The sequence below is a fragment of the Neolamprologus brichardi genome, chromosome 23 (assembly GCF_056152115.1).
Source record: "Neolamprologus brichardi isolate AB-2024 chromosome 23, ASM5615211v1, whole genome shotgun sequence".
Lineage (NCBI taxonomy): Eukaryota > Metazoa > Chordata > Actinopteri > Cichliformes > Cichlidae > Neolamprologus > Neolamprologus brichardi.
This window is the reverse complement of record NC_142125.1, coordinates 865,375-882,500: the sequence shown is the minus strand read 5'-3', so window position 1 is coordinate 882,500 and position 17,126 is coordinate 865,375. Positions and strand designations below refer to the sequence as shown.

The 17,126-nt window shown below is 45.9% G+C and overlaps 1 protein-coding gene across 2 annotated transcripts in view; it reads left to right on the top strand.

Annotated features, from left to right (window-relative positions):
* arhgef18b (Rho/Rac guanine nucleotide exchange factor 18b) overlaps nt 1-8,125 on the top strand; it is a 38,372-nt gene extending 30,247 nt beyond the window's left edge. For both annotated transcript variants that reach the window (XM_087835672.1, XM_087835671.1), the window contains 6 exons: nt 140-187; nt 301-582; nt 692-841; nt 6,528-6,855; nt 7,243-7,386; nt 7,767-8,125. In XM_087835672.1, the coding sequence (XP_087691798.1) occupies nt 140-187; nt 301-582; nt 692-841; nt 6,528-6,855; nt 7,243-7,386; nt 7,767-8,050 (1,236 nt within the window). In that variant the 3' untranslated portion in view covers nt 8,051-8,125. The remainder of the gene's footprint in view (nt 1-139; nt 188-300; nt 583-691; nt 842-6,527; nt 6,856-7,242; nt 7,387-7,766) is intronic.
* The last annotated feature ends 9,001 nt before the right edge of the window (nt 8,126-17,126 follow it).

Below are 17,126 nucleotides of genomic sequence, written 5' to 3'. Positions count from 1 at the left end.
TATCTCCCAGCTACACAACAACGTCAGCTTTGATGCTCACAGTCGTGCCTGCTGGAGCCATGAGATGTTTACTAACCCAGTAAAATGTTGTGTTGTGGATATTTGAGCTTGCTGACCTTGTCTGTTCTTTGCACTCTAGTTCTTTGACAGAGTGCTGATGCTCTCACAGAGGCTCTACAGTCTGCAGGTAAAAGTCTTCCTTCACTCTATAAATGAAATGCATTAATATGTAATAACATCTCAGCTGCTCATCATCGTCTGCGACGTTTGTGTTTCACCTGGCCCCGTGTGTCTCTTCAGGCCATCGTTTCGCAGCAGGACAGTCAGATCGAGCTGCAGCGGGCCTCGCTGACGGAGCGCGCCTCCCTGCCCGGCCGCCACAAGGGGAACGTGCTCCTGGAGCAGGAGAAGCAGCGGACTCTGGCCTTGCAGAGAGAGGAGCTGGCCAGCCTCCACAAGCTGCAGTCGCAGCACCGGCAGGAGCAGCAGCGCTGGGAGAAGGAGAGGGAGAGGCACCGGCAGCAGGTGGAGGCTACCGAGGCCAGGCTACGACAAAGAGAGGAGGAGTGCAGGAGGACGGAGGTGAGCTGCTCTCTGTTACCTAAGAGCTGCTTTCTGTTTGCTGAAGACTAAACTTGCTGAGCTTATAGTTAACGAAGCCTAAGCTGCAGCATCACTTCTTGTTACGCAGGAGCAACTGGCAAAAGAGAAGGAGGAGTTGGACATGCAGAGGGAGACGTACCAGCAGGACCTGGAGAGACTGAGAGAGTCCACCAGAGCTGTGGAGAAAGAAAAGGAACGCCTGGAACACCAGAAGAAGATCAAGAGGAAGACCATTGAGGTGGGGCACCCGTGCTGGTTCCCACATTTACTGTTGTTATAGTTATGATGTGTTACGGGCTCGCACGTGTTGCATGCATTTAATTTCTTTGTGCTTGCTTTTGCATGATGGTTCATTAGTGTGTCCGTGTGCCGTTTCTCTCTTCATCACTTTGAAACGTTTCAGTTACAGTGGAAACATGAAGAAGCTGCCACAGGACCCTTTGTTTAGTTGCTTATCAGGTGGGAGTGGGAGAAGCATCAGTGTCATAGACGGGCTGTAATGATGTTACACTGACGGTTGAAAACACCTCTGTGTGGTTCATCTCCCCCCCCGCCGCTCTCGTCTTTGCTTACGCTACAATGCGTTGCATTGTGAGCTTCATGGGAGAGCAGTTCTGAGAAAGAGCCACTGACTGTAATTTCATGCCCGATGCTAACAAATCTGTCAAGGAGCTACTTAATATCAGCCTGTAGTGTTTTCAAAGGTCTGCAACAACCAATTACAGCTTAGTTGGGTGTCTGTGTGCACCGGCAACTTTTGTCTTGACACAGATTTTATCTGTTTGTCAAAGAAACAAAATATCAGTGGAGAGAGCATTTATAATCAGCGCCTGAATCACGCACTTTGAATTTACTTCGTTCATTTGTAGCTGATGCAGCAAAGCTTTATGAATCCATGAACAGAGCGCCGCCACATTCACTCTGACACAGCTCAGTGCAGACCTGCGACTCGCTGCACGCTCTGAGTCCTGCATCCCTGCTTACCTGAAAAAGTGTTATGATTTCTGTAACAGTGCGATGTGTTGGCTCAAGTTCTTTCACAGCCACTAGAAATACCTGAAGCTAATTTCAAATACTAATATTACAGCGTAAATGTGAAAAGCTGCCAGCGCTTCACTGTGCGTGCTGCCTTTTTCCAATGATGTTGTGATGACTGCAGCGCAGTGATTCACCGTCACTGGACTGTCTGACTGTAAACCATTGGTGCTGTTACATGGGCTCATTTGCATGTATTTCTGTCTGACTGCAATCTATAGTTACATCATAAGTCCCTCTCTGCTGATTGGCCAGTGTCTCCAGCCTGCATACCATGCTGAGTAACTGTCAGCTGACACAACGCTGTTCATTCACGCCCAGACACGTCCCAAAAAGCGCTACAGAGCTCTTTTGCAACTGTGGATTCCTTTTTTAAAATTCTTATCGTCTGTAACTTTGCTCAGCTTCACACGGTGACCTTTGACCTCGTGCATTCTCACAGATTTCACGTTAGGAACCTTTTTTAATGGCCCAGACCTCAGTTAACGTCTAGACTCAGGATGTACACAAACATAACCAGCTGATGTGAATTATTGCAGTTATCATCTCATTACAAGCTGCAGAGGCCTTTGACTGTGAGTCATATCTGGAGTGCTTCACAGTGGCTCCAGGAGAACCACATCCCTGCTCTGATCCAGCAGCTCTGGGTGAACTGACCTAATCCTCTGTCATGAGTAATCTTCTAATTATAGAGGCCTATAAAGGAGAAGTTTGTTGCATGAACTGCAAGATGAGACCTGAACTACATCACACTGACAACCTATGTAATCAGTCTTTGTGCGTGCATTTTGTACATGCGTGCAGCGTCTATGGGTTTCAGTTCTATCCTGTTGGCTGGGACTTTTTTGGCTGTTGTTTGGAGAGATTTGGACGTGGTTTCTTCTCCCTCTGTGTCAAACACATCAAACGGTCTTTTCATTAGCTACACCCGCAGGATCTGTTCCAGGCTCCTGGCCAAGTTGATATCAACAGACATTTATTTGCCATCAAGCAAAATTAGGACTCATCAGCAATCGCAGAGAGCTTTGATTAGACTCATAAAAAGAGACAAAAATGCTTCTGTGTGTGCATTTCTTAACATACGTGAGCAACAACTGTGCAGGTTTTGACACGTTCTGACTGAAGAGAGCATTTTTCCTCTTTGATCTGTGTTATCTCGTCTGATCGTAGTTGGCCCCGGGATTTGGGTTGGCTGTGGTCCGATTGCTCATTACTCTTGTAATTGGACGGTCATAAAAGCCAAGCGTTGCTGAGGTTACATCTAGATTTTTAGGTTTAAGTGAACGTAAACAACGTGAGTGGCAGATCAAGAAACAGTTGGCCAAATTGCTCCATGCACCAGTTGTTTCACGAGCAGTTGAATGGGTGTACCTAAAAATGTGGCTGGTGACTAGGGATGGGTATCGTTTAGGTTTTATCCGATACCGGTGCCAAACCGGTACTTTTGAAACGGTGCCGGTGCTCAAACCGGTGCTTAAAGAATAGAGAACACAAAATTGGTCCAAAAACCTCTCATGTTCAGCTGTTTTTTTGTAAAAAGATAACAATGTTAGCCTTTTCTGCAGCTATGGGGCATATATGGTATCACTCTTGGCTGGAAGCAGCTTAATCAATGGAAAAAACACAAACTTTGTCCAAAAACCTCTCATGTTTAACTGTTTTCCACTTTTTCTTTGGTCATTTTAGCCTTTTTGTCCAGGGTGAAGGGAGTATCTGCCATCAAACAAGAAGACAGCCGCATGTAGCTATGATGGTGTTTACTAGTTCACCTTACATGCATTAATGTAATAACGTGGTTAGCCTACTCAACGTAAATTACACACGAACAACATTAAGCTACTCACGCAGAGAAGAACGGCTGCTGCTGCATCATCATCCTCATCATTTCTGCTACACTGGCAGGGCTAGGGGCCAGGACTCTCCTCTTCGGGTTTTTGGGGGATGTTGCTAACTCCGGGTCGATAACAGGCACCACACCCGCAGTAGATGTGCTCGGTGTGAGGTCTCGCAGCAAGCTATCAAATACGGCGCATTTCTCGGCTTTAAAAAAAACGCTATGCGTCGCCAGGTGTTTCATCAGATTTGAGGTGTTACCTCCTTTGACAGTATCACAGTATCAGCTTAAAGCACTTGTTGCAGCTGCTGAGTTTGCATCTTTTGCTGTGAAGTACAGCCAGACTTTGACCGCTTCGCCTTGGGCATTTTAATCTGTAGCTCTGCTCTAAAAGAACGTACGTACCTGGACCCGCCTACTATCCTCGGAAACGTAAAATGATTGGCTAGAATCTAAAGTGTATCACAGCTCAGGAAAAAAAAGCACCGAAATGTGGCTGCTTTTCAGTCTGGTTACTACCGTTTATGTCAGAACTGGTGCCATCATTGCACCGGATACCGGTACCCATCCCTACTGGTGACTGTGACAGGGCAGTGCGAGACAACAGGAGCAACTAAGAGTGAGCATGAAAGCACAAAGGTGGAATAATTAGGAGCCAAACATGCATAACGGTGTTATTTAGATCCTCTATGATTTCTTTATGTGACTAAAACATAAAGTCTGCAAAGGAAAAAACAAAAGTTCTTGTTGCTCTTTGGCTTTAGCCTCCAGACTGATATTAATTGCTTTGTGTGTTTCTGTCTGTGAAGCTCGCAGCAAACACTCATCAACACCTCACCATGTGCACAGAAACCTAAAGGCCTGTTTCTGGGTTCTTCTATAATCAGCTGCAGTTGCTTTGTGGAGCTGAGCGCTCGAGGGCAGATATTTTCTCTGAGCCATCTGTCACTGTAGCTATTCCACCTGTTAGCTGCACACTGTGTGCAGTACTGTTCAGTCTTTAACCACAATATTAGCAAATTACTCACAGTCCAAGTGAATCCTTTGCTCTGAGAGAGGAAAGTTTGTGTTTTACACTCAAAGTACTTTTACTGGAGTCTTGGAGAAAGTTGCTTGTTTTGGGATTAATGAGGATTTTTAAGGTAATAACAGGCTGTGACGTGTTATTGATAAAGCTGCAGTGTGTTGATCGTTGTTGGTGACACGGCTGCTTTCTTTCTCTGCAGCCGGTGAGCGACTGAAATAAATTAAAGTTCCTCCACATGTTTGTGATTATCTGTAGCCAAAGAGAATCGACTGAAGTCTCAAACTTGTGCTGAGTGGAAAAGATGGAAATGTTTGATCTTTTGATTGATGCGAGACTTAAAAGATTCATCAGGCATTAAGAAGAAATGTTGGCTAATAATTTTGTACCATGAATAACTGCTGCTGTGAAACGCCGTGTCCCAACATGGTGCTTTCTCTGAGTTGTTCCACATTCAGCAACTGTAGGATTTACTTAGGTGCAATTAGGTTTTGGATTAAACGTGTTTTGCCTGCTAATCTCGTGACTTCAGCCTGATCAGAGCTGCAAATTAACCATAAAAACATTTTTAACGTTACTGTTGAACACGTGAATTACTCCCGAGCTGGCGTTGTCAGCATATAGAAGTCTTTGTGCAGGGTTCGTGGGTACATCATGATATGGGAATATGCAGGCTGAGAGGAACCTGGCTCTATAATCAGCCAGTCCAAACCCACCATTAGCAGCACCCTCTGGAAGGCAGCCAGCGCTAATTGTTTATGTGCTGTCAGTCAGAGCTCTTTGTGCTCGGCAGCTCGAGCTGGTTTACTGCCCTGGAAACCTGCTGTTTGCGTCGCTTAAAGCAGATCACCTTGTTGTGGGAACAATGAAGGATCTGTGTGCCGAGATGAGTGAGTGCCGAAAGAGGAAAAATTACGGAGAAGAAGCAAAACCGAGGGGTCAAGAAAGGATGAATGGAGACTTTGCCCACAGAGGGCCCCTTCACTGTCTCGGCTGGAGGAAGCTGCAGTCTGCACACACGAGAGCGTCCAGATGAGTCTGCCTGCAGTCAGGCGTTCCCCGTCGCCACAGGAAGTGCTCAGCAGCATCAATCATGTTGCACATGGACTGCTCGCAGACAGGCTGATGCCAGGCTTCAGAGAAACTGACGTTGATATTTGTACAACATTAAACGCTGTTTAGAGGAAGGCTGTTCGTTTATTTGTATAATTAAGACCATCGTAGTAATCCCCAAAGATTTCCTGTCTATTATTATCATCATCATCATCACGTAAGAGGAACGGTGAAGAGTTAAGCCCTTCTGATTCGTAGTCGGCCCATTGTTCTGTGACTTCCTCTATAATGTCAGATAAATATCCTTCCCCACCATAACTGGGTCACCGTGCTGCAGACGGGGGTTAGCAAAGTTTGGTTGTGTCGTATTTCTTACAAACGTGCGCTGAAAGGAGCCTTTGTGGCGATGAAACTTGTGGGGTTGTTAACACAAACAGCACATCCCTGCATTGTTGCAGAAATCCTCCTGGTCAGTCTCACTGAATGCAGCTCGGACGCTAACGTCGACTCGGCCTCGAGATCGTCTTTCCTCCCTTCTAGTAATTAAGTGGAAAATGCGATTTCTATTATGCGCTGATGTCACCGGAGCCGTTTTCTTGTTCGCCGGCTTGTTTAGCCGTCCTGTTCGTTTTGTTCGACGCGCCTTTGTGTGCTCACGGATTATTGAGTGTCTCTGTGTGCATTGTCCTCAAGCAGGAATCAAAAGCTTGCACCAGATGCACCAAAATGCACGCTCAGCAAGAGTCCAATGTGTTTCTGATTCCCTCTTTAGCCCGTAAATACCCAGCGCCTCAGCAGATTCGATGACGCCCTGCCATTACAGAGGGCAGACGATTTATGGCGTGCGATCTGTGTATTCTCTGCAGTTGTGTTCTCATGCATGGACACACACGGGCTGTGCAAACATTTGCAGCTGTGATTCTAAACTGAATCGATGCATCGATATGGAAGAATAACCCGTTCTTTCCTGTCCTGCAGGTGGCTCCCCTTTCTGGAAGTCTAAATGGAGACCTCCTCATGTCCTCCGGGTCCACCGACTTGCCTCCGAAGCCGCTGGTGCGCGGCAGCATGTCCGTGGCACAAGCCGACTACCCGGAGCGTCCTGAGGTGATAGTGCGACGTGAGACGGGCTCCTCAACTTTGCCGCTAAAGACGGAGGTGCCGCTCCATCTCTTCAGCACCACCAACCAGCTGCACAAGCCGGTCGGGGTTCAGCAGCAGATCCCCACCAAGCTGGCAGCGATCAACAGCAGCAAAGGGAAAGGAAGCAAGAGCGGCAAAGCTTCGCATCGCACCGACAGCACCGGTGAGGCGTCGCGATTGTGACCGCTCATCTTGCAGACTTGATATTAAATGGCCACAGGTGTAAACACTATACAGTGCAGTCGTTTTAGAAAGGTACCAAAGAAGGTGATAACGGTGCGGGTCGTCTTTTGCTCACACTCGTGAGAGACTCTTTACTCAAAGCAGTTTGTAAAGCTCTTTTTTAGCAAAGCACTCTGGATGTTGGATGTTTAAGCCTCTCCTCCTGTAGGTGATGTTAGTCAGTGCAGCAGACTCTATTAACATGGATTTTTCTCCCCCACTTCTTGCCTGACCTGCGCTCTGATCAGGCTTCACTGGCTCAGGCTCATCAAACAGTGACCTCGTCTAATCTGATCTCTCTGCTCCCCCTCCCTCGGTCTCCCCGCAGCCTCGCTGGACATGAAGCAGGTGCTCCCGCTGAAGCTTTCCACCAAAGAGGACAACGCCCACAAGGTCAAGCGCTCCGTCAGCCCCCACCAGCAGGTCCCGATATTGGCCCCTCCTCAGTCGCACAGCCAGCATCACCACGCAGGTATCGCTGCGCTCGCTCAATCAGACGAACTCAAACACAATCTCGTCCGTCTTTGCTGCATTTTTAATCTTGGTTCTCATAGAGGCAAACAAAAGAGTTGCGTTCTCCACCTGGGCAAACCTGACCCCACCCAGTCACATTCCTCTCTGCATGCCCAGCCTCACCCTGTGTAAACACCGATCAGTTTCATGTATGATTAATGTCAATGTGCTGCTGACACAGACGTTTTAATCCCGTCCTCTCTGCTGCAGCTAACAAAGAAAACAGCGCTGGCAGCATTTTATGCGACTACATTCCTGTATGAGTAAACCCGCCTGCACCGAGCTGCTGTCAATAACTGTTTGCAATAATTCTTTGTTCTCTCATTGGCTTTGCTGCAGATCAGCCCACTTCTCTAGACAACGCTGGACCAGACATGCAGTCTGCCTCCCACCCTCCAAATGTTCAGAAGCCCCCCATGCCTCCTGCACAGTCCCATCCTCAACCCTCCATGCAGCCTCCCATCGTACCTCCCCACTCACAGAGCACCGGCGCTCTTCAGTTCCACTCCCCCGCGCAGCCGCAGAGCCTCAATCCCAGCGCACAGGTTCAAGGGCTCAGCCTGCCGCCGCCCTACAAGTTCACCACAGAGGACCTCAATAAGGAGGATGTCATCTTCTTCTGAACTCACGATAGAGGAAAGAAACCGGTCCAGGGATTGACTGTCATCCCCATTAAACCAGAAGGCCCATTCTGAAGAGCACCTGTGAATGCAGACGCATTGTTTCAGTAAGGCTGGTGAAGTCTGTTGCAGGGAGGAGGGCTGCAGTGGTTCACACGGAAAGAAAGACGGCGTTTGTTTTTAATAACCCTCATCTGGCCCCAAACTGCCAGTATTAGTGTAATCGTTTAATCTTATTTTATTTAAGTTTTAGTTTTATATCTAAACTTAATTGGCTGAATCATGAAGGAGAGACCTTTGGCAAAACAAAGGCTCCTTCCAGAGTGTGAAAAAAAGGTGTAAATGAAGTTTTAGATCCAAAGACACGAGCCGCGAGAGCTGAACAGGATGTGACTGAAAGGAAGAGAAACTGTTGTTGAAATCAGGACAGTCGGTGAAGCGATGGAGATCTTACGGCACCTGGAACCACGTAAAAGAAACTCTAACACTGTCTGCTCCATGTTTCATTTGCACAGTGTAAATACTTCAGCCCAGACAAACTGTGTAACTGTACAGCTGTTAAGATGATGAAGCTTCCTTTCATTTTGTTATTTGTCTTAATTGTGTTTATTGATTACGTCCTTGGTTTTTCGTCTTTTTATCAAACCCGTCTTGTCTAAGCTGCCGCGTCCTGTTACTTCATTTCAACCCACGGGGAGTTTGGCTAAAACTCGTGCAGAGTGAGACAAACTCGGAGTCTTTGTCACATACTTTCAACTCTTGGCATCATTTCCCCGAACGCTGGGTGTTGAATAACAACAAATAAATGTTTCATAAAAATTAGTCTTTCCCATCTTCATCGTTTGTTGCTGACTCTGAAACATAACTAATACAAACTTATTAGCATCAGCTTTAATTTTAAGGCTATAATTTCCCCACACTTATACTTATTCAGGAAGCTAATTGCAGACATCTGAGTTAGTCGCCACTTTACTGAGTTTGTCTCACCGCAGGAAGCCCCTCCCTGCCCCCCATCATCACTTTATGAGTCACATCTGTATGAAACATGTGTTAGTGGAGCTCGAGTGGGTGTCCTGTACATTTCATGCTGGAAGCTATTTTAAAAGCAACTTTAAAATGCTTTAGTTGTCTTGTCAGTCGCCTGAATAGAAAAATAAGACAACATATTGGAACGTAAGCGTGTCAGGAGAGAGGATGTGGGCTCAGATACTGAAAAGTATCAAATGTATCGTGAAATAGAACAATTGGTTACAATATAACCCCGGTTCTCTGAGTAAAGAGACTGCCTGTCCAGCTCCATATATGGAATATACAGGCTGCACATTTGGTTACATTGTAACTCGGGTTCTCTGAGTGGACGCGTCACCCGACATATTCCATATATACAGAGCTGGAGATGCTCTGGACACAGTGGAGAGCTGCATCCTCTGCTGTCTGTCTGGAGAGGACGCAGGCTGTTTGACGCAGACATAAAAACGTGCTGTAGGTCACATTCAGCTTTCCAATATCAGAATTTGAGTAAGATAAACGATCACACAGGAATGAAGCGACTTAAAGGTTCTTTATTTTCCATTTCAATCCACGTGAGTCTTATTATTATTATTATTTTTAGGTTTAATGAAATTTTAATCTGTTTTTGAAATGTTTTTGTCACTCGAGCTCATTTTGATGACTTTACAGTTTGTAAGAAAAAAACCTGGCTGGGAACATTTCAGCCCGTTCAGGTTCGAGTTTCTGTTGACTGTGTTCTGTATTTATTGTTTCATCAGCCTTGTCTTAAATCTCTGTGCCTGACAGAAGAGCGATGCTGTGACGGCTGTGGTTTGTTCCTCTGCACGCGTGCGTCACAGTTTGTTGGTGTCTGAAGCTGTGATCACAGGCTCGACTTGGAGCAGGTTTTTGTGTATATTATGTATATTATTGTACATACTGGTCGCCCTCCTCCTACACGGTGTCCGTTATGTGTATTTCTGTGTATACACTTCAAATACACACGTGTGTGTACAATCTGGTACTGTTTCACCTTCCAGAAATCACAATCGTTCATCATTTGCTGTGTAAACTCTGCCTGTCGGCTCTCTGGTCCTCGTCGCAGTTTCACTGAGTTCATGGATGAAATGAACTTGTTTCAGTTGGTTAAACCAAAGAGGCGTTCAGCTGACGGGGCTCTGTGTCGTGCTTTCTCACTAACATTCACACTTTGATGGATGCATTGGAGTAAAGCAGGAATCGAACCACCAACCTTCCGATCAGTAGATCACCCGCTCTACCGCCTGAGCTGCCGCCTCATCTCAAATATTGCTTTAGTCACAAATGATTATTGGCTTATTTACATTTTTATTCACCTGATATGTAGTGTGTGAGTTTCCTGTATTTATGGACTGACGCTCACGAGTTCACAGGTTCATCAGCCAGCTTCCTCTGGTGGTTACTTAACAGCTGAGACTCGATCATGAAGATCATCTCAGCTGAAAAAGCCACTTAAGCTTCGTCACACTTTTCGGGACGTTTCCTTCGTATTTCTGTTTCCGGCTCGTGTTCGAGTGCTTTGCTTCTGCTCCAGACTTTAATGAAACCTCAACGGGGAGATGAAGGCTGCCTTGTGGATCAACTCGAGTCTTAAATGTTGCTTGGCTGTAGTCTCGTTTCTGTTTCTGTGGAGGCCGGTCAGTGGCGTGCCCGTGGACGCTGTGGAAACATTTTTAATGCATTTGTTGTTTTGCTTTGACACATTTGTTGGACCTGTAATGTGTAAATACTTATTTTATTTCCTCTGCCAACCTTACACTAGTCACTTTGGATAGTAGCATACTTGAAAGGGAAAATGAATGTCCAGAATGCGTCTTTGTTGTGAACTTCTGTTTAGTGAAAGCTGTCTAATGACGTTTGTAGCACACAGCAAAACTGATGCTTTTTTGTACCGTTTTATTCACTTTGCGACTTTTAGGATGACCTGCGGACACAAACTGCTGAATTAGAAACATTTAGTAATAAAAAAGTTGAAATCATTTGGCTTCGTTTGTCTCTTTGTGCCGAGCGTTTGGATCATTGCTGTTTAGTCCAAAGTCGAGCGCGCAACTAAATGTGTGTTTGCTGGCTGCGCACGTGCAGCGTATAATTCTGACTCGTACGCACTTTTATTCACTGCTCATCAAAATAATCCTGACCACCCAATTAGCCGGCACCCGTGCCATCTCCCAGTGTCTCGGAGGTGCCGCGGCGGTGTTATTGACCCTGTGTTTAGACGACTTAATAACAGTCTATTCCCAGACGAGGATCTATTCAGGTGCTGCGGTTGAGGCCGTTCAATCCCTTCGTGGACATCGCTGACAGCGGGTCTGCCAGCTCCTCCCTTATTGTCATTCTGGCTGGGAAGACGCTGCAGCAGCGGCCAGTTTTTATTGTCTGCTGTCATTAGTGGCTTTCCTCTGTCTCCTCTCGACAATTATTTTTCCAGGCTGCTTCCCCTGCGGAGGGAAGCTGCACTTTAATGTCTTTGTTTCTGTCTCAGTCCTTCCACTGCTCTGCCCAGTTCCTGTCTCCCTGTTTCTTCCCTCTTCTCTCATCCAGCGCCTCCGATCCATCTCAGCCCGACTGATTCACAGCTCGAAGGCGGTTTATGTAATGCTGTTTGCAGGAAGTCAGGAGTCAGAGTTGTTCTCACCGCAGAGTTAAACAAATAGATGCTCGGCAGAGCCCAGACGTGCAGACAAACAGGCTCGTAAAACACTGAGACTAATCTGGGTTTGATGGGCTCTGTGTCGCTGTGGTTGTTGTTCAGAGCCGTTAGGTCATCATGGCTACTTGGAGCCATGTTTTTGTTGTCATCACTCAAAAAATAATTTACCTCCTCTCCACCGCCGCTGTGGCATTATTACATCATCTTATTTTTCATATATACAAATATTTTTCATAATAAAAGAAATGAAGCTAAACAATTTCCCTCAAGCTGCTCTAAGGTCTTCTCTCCCATAAATAACTGGGAAAAACATCCGATGTTTAAATTGTTGAGGAAAATTTACCATTTTAAGAAAGAAATTCGCTCATCAGTCGGGAGGCGGGGCTAGATTGTCCAGCACGTCCCACAGATGCTGGATTCGATCGAGCTCGGGGGAATCTGGAGGCCGAGTCAACACTTCAAACTCATCGCTGTGCTCCTCAAACATTCCTGAACCATTTTCCTTTGTGGCGTTGCACATTATCCCGCTGACATAGTTCAGACTTCAGGGGAAACCGTTTCCATGAAAGGTCGTTGATGGTCTGCAGCAGTGGTTTAGCAGGTAGGTGGTAATCAGGCCCATCGGTGAGCCGTTGCTGGTTGTCAGGGACCAAGCAGTGAAGCATAAAGGACACCGGGGTTTAATTAAAAGGGGTTTTATTGACCCCAAAATATGAAAATATATTTAACGAAGCCAAAAAACTTAACCAGGCAGACCAATAAAAGAGGTCAACTCAATAAACTCAACTCAGAATAATATAAGACACACTGAGCTGCTGAAATGACACAAGGGGAACTTAAACACTGGTTTAGCGAAACCAAATGACACAGATGAGGGGAACTAAATGGCTGCCATATAACCGACTAATACAAAACAATTAAACAAACATGACCCCCCCCCCCCCCCTCCCCAGCCAATGAAGCATGTGGTTTCACCCAATTAGGCTGTCAGTGGTTCTTCAGCAGCACAGAAGCCAAACCGCAGGTAACTCAAACAAAGATGCATCAACATAAAACAGAACTTTGACCTTCCAGTGTTTATATGTGTGCACGCCATAAACACTGGAAGGTGTGATGGAAAATCAATACATTTAATAAAGAAACAATATTGAACAATAAGTAGAGTATATTAAAGTAGCGACTGCAAAGTAAACTAAAGTGAATCTACTGGTGGTGAGGTGTGTGGTTTGCCATCACACTGGTGTAGCTCAGGTGGCAGAGCAGGTCAGCCACTAATCAGGTCGGTGGTTCGATCCCAGGCTGCCTCCTCCCTGCATGCCAAATATCCTTGGGCAAGATACTAGATCTGGTGGTGGTGAGAGGTCAGAGGGCCCGGTGGCGCCAGTGTCCAGCAGCCTCGCCTCTGTCAGTGTGCCCCAAGCTACAATGTAGCTGCCATTGCCAGTGTGTGAATGTGTGGATGTAGTGTGAAGCGCTTTGGCGTCCTTAGGGACTGAGTAAAGCTTTACAAATGCAGGCCATTTACCATTTCCTTCATTGGGCTGCTGCAGACCCAGAGCGCCCCACAAGAGCTGCATTTTTGGAGAGTTGTCTGGCCAGCTCAGTTGTCTAACAGGTGCCACGATGAAGAGATAATCTGTTCTTCACGTCAGTGGTCATAATGTTGGTGCATGTTGCTGTAAAACCTGCATATACCTGTCAGAACTGATGGCGCCTTTCCAGATGTGCAAGCTGTCAATTCCATAGGCACTAATTCACCCCCATACCACAGAGATGCGTTTGAACTGAGAGCTGATAACAAACCAGCTGGTGTCTCGTCTTTAGGCTGGAGGACGGTGTCCATGTTTTTAAAAGGAATTTCCAACTTTGAGTCTGACCACAGAACAGTTTTCCTCCTCAGTCCATCTGACATGATCTCCGTGACGATGTGTCCACATGTGGCTGCTTTAAGCTTATCTGCAGCGACAGAGTCGTGCCTGAGGGAACGAGGGACATCCGTTACTCATTTTCAGCCTCGTCTCCTGCACACAGAGATTTCTCCAGTGATGATTTTATGTACAATAGATGATGATCACAGTTTTACATCGAGGAACATTTTTCTGAAATGGTTTCATTTAAATGTGCACATCTGCCGCATCAATACCAGTTTGTGGTCTGAAACATGTTGCAGCTCTTCTCCCGTCTCGTGACCTTTTCGTTTCATTTGTCAGCCGCAGTGTTTCTAAACCTGCGTCCTCAGCTTTGTCCTGCTCGCTGTGTTTGAAACGAATGCTATGAAGGAATGTGCTGGATGTCTGCTTATCTGTCGCTGCTGGCCGACACAAGGATCCTCTTGTTGAAAAGACACAAAGCAGACTCTATCTGTGCTCTTTTCAAACACCCAAGGTGATAACAGGAACACAGCCAGCAGTAAAACACGTCTCTCAGCCAAGGCTGCTTCAGCTTACATAACCTTCTTGGCAGGATGTGGTGCATTCTGGGAAAGGGAAGCTTGTGCGGTATTTTGAGTTTTGACTGTTATCAGTGATAAAGAGCAGAACAGTGAAGGTCACTGGCCTGAAGCAGCTTGTGTGCCTGCAGTCTTCTCACGATGTGTATAAGCACAGTTTTGCTCCAGATGAATGAAAATCATTGTTGCTTCAACCTGATCTGATCCTTCATCTGGGATCAACAAAGGTCCCTGTGTCGGGGGAAATGGTGAAAGGTTACGCCAGGTCGAAATCCGATCAGGTGGAGGTCTATTGTTCTGCTAGAAGAGACGCCTCAGGTGAATCGAGAAGGCTCCGATGGATTATAAAGGAAGTGTGCTCTATGCTGACTCGCCCTTTGTGCTCACAGGATTTGCATTTCGCAGTCAGCTACAGCCCGGCGAGCGTCTCGTTGGTCCAGTTTTATTCCCGAGTGCCGATTACGCCATGTGAGGAAGCCATGAATGGCCCCCATTGTCACAGATCAGCCCGTTGAAGAGGAGCGTAAACAGTAGAGTCTCATATTGTCGTGTCTGAGTTTCGCCAAGACAAATTTGCGCTCGACTACAAACAGTGTTTAGTCTGAAGTGCACCTGCTGTCTTACCGAGGATTAGATGAGAAAACTGACACCGTGCGTGTAATTTAAAGCTCGGGCATGGTGCGAGAGCACAAGCAGTACTTATCTAGATGGTTGGTTCAGATGTTGGTGTCAGTTTGTCTGAGCATCATCAGAAGGGCTTCATTTTAAAAAGGATGGGGGGGGGGGGGGGGGGGGCTTCAGAAACTGTGATCTCACAGAGAAACCGAAAATCCGATCGTTCCCGCGCCCCCGGGGTCTTTTGTTCCCCTGGACTGTTCATCAGGTGGAACCTGAAAAACTCGTTGGCCGGCTCAGCCTGACGTTTGCTTTGTTACAGTTCGTCGGGAAATCAAAGAGCCAATGATGATCAGCGCTTCGGTCGTGCTCATGTAGGTGTTTAATTGCTTTTATCAGAATCAGAAGACTTTATTGATCCCGAGGAGAAATTATTTTGGTTACAGTAACAAAGACAGACGACACACTAAGTAAGAAACAGACACAATATATACATGATGTGGAGATACAGAAATTATTTTATTGCTGCCATATAATCTGCATCATTATAACTGCATTAATAACATTCTTTACAGCATTATTCCATTTAATAATATTTCTCACAGTATTGATGTTGCATTAAAGTTGTTTATTGAAGATGTTCATTTGAGGATCCATTATGTTAACTTTTATTACAGGTACGGTCAGAAGTATTTCATACACATTGCATATTTGTGCTTATTTCGAGTTGATGTTCGGTTCATTGAGGGTCTTAAGCTTCACTGGCGTGACTGTCCAGGTGATCCATGCTGAGGTAAGATTCAATTCAATTCAATTCAATTCAATTTTATTTATATAGCGCCAAATCACAACAAAAGTCGCCTCAAGGCGCTTCATAGATACAGAGAAAAACCCAACAATCATATGACCCCCTATGAGCAGCACTTTGGCGACAGTGGGAAGTAAAAACTCCCTTTTAACAGGAAGAAACCTCCAGCAGAACCAGGCTCAGGGAGGGGCGGGGCCATCTGCTGTGATTGGTTGGGGTGAGAGAAGGAAGACAGGATAAAGACATGCTGTGGAAGAGAGACAGAGGTTAATAACAGATATGATTCAATACAGAGAGGTCTGTTAACACATAGTGAGTGAGAAAGGTGACTGGAAAGGAAAAACTCAATGCATCATGGGAATCCCCCGGCAGCCTACATCTATTGCAGCATAACTAAGGGAGGATTCAGGGTCACCTGGTCCAGCCCTAACTATATGCTTTAGCAAAAAGGAAAGTTTGAAGCCTAATCTTGAAAGTAGAGATAGTGTCTGTCTCCTGAATCCAAACTGGAAGCTGGTTCCACAGAAGAGGTTCCTGAAAACTGAAGGATGAGAACATAGGTTGACTGCCTGCATGCTTACAATACATATAACACATATAATCTAGGAATGTGTCAGGCCTGAGATGACAGATGACCAGAGTCAATAATTATCCCCAGAGACCCTGAAGTTTATTACCTTGTATGGAAGATGTTATAGAAAAGAGAAGTTCTGTGTCTGTTTATATAGACTGATATACATATAAGTCACTTATTGATAAATAGCTGCATAAGAGGAGAGCGTGTGTGAAAAGGGCGCAGCTATTGCAGTACACAGTGTGTTAAGTGGATGAGTTGTGCAGGGAGACGGCCACATTATTAGATACTCAGAGTGGACGTTTCAGTGGGTGAAACGTGAGACCGTGGTTGAAGGTTTCTCCCGCTCACAAAAACGTGACGTCCAGATGAACAAAATCAACTTCAAACATGATTAGATCCACGCTGCTAGCACTGACGGGTCTTTGTGTTACTGAGTCAACAAGGAGTCTCAACTTTGCTCCACGCTGACAGCATCTCACAGCTGCTGCACGTTCGTTTTGAATCTCTCGTTTCAGCACAGCCCAAAGGTGCTGTTAGAGGCTACATTCATGCTAAGTTCATGTTAAAGAAAGCAGCGTCAGATGATTTGACCAACGTCATGTTCAGAAACAATACTAAACTGCTGTTTGCTCGCTTGGATATTTTCTTTTTCTCACCAGTTTTCCGATGATTCTCTGTTTGGAAAATCCCAGAAGATCAGCAGCTTCAGGCCCAAGTCTACATATCCCAGTGCACCGAGGTGCTGCCATGTGATTGGCTGATTGGATGTTATTCCTCTAACATGCAGTTGAACAGGTGTGCTCAGGACATCTGTTGGATGAGCTCATCTTTGCCGTCTTATTGTTCGTCTCTATGCTGGGCTTTATGAATAAGCTGAGTGATTCAGTGATTGAAGCCTTTTCTTCATCACGTCGGTGCCAAACTGCCTCCTGTTTCTCCTTCTTAAAGCTG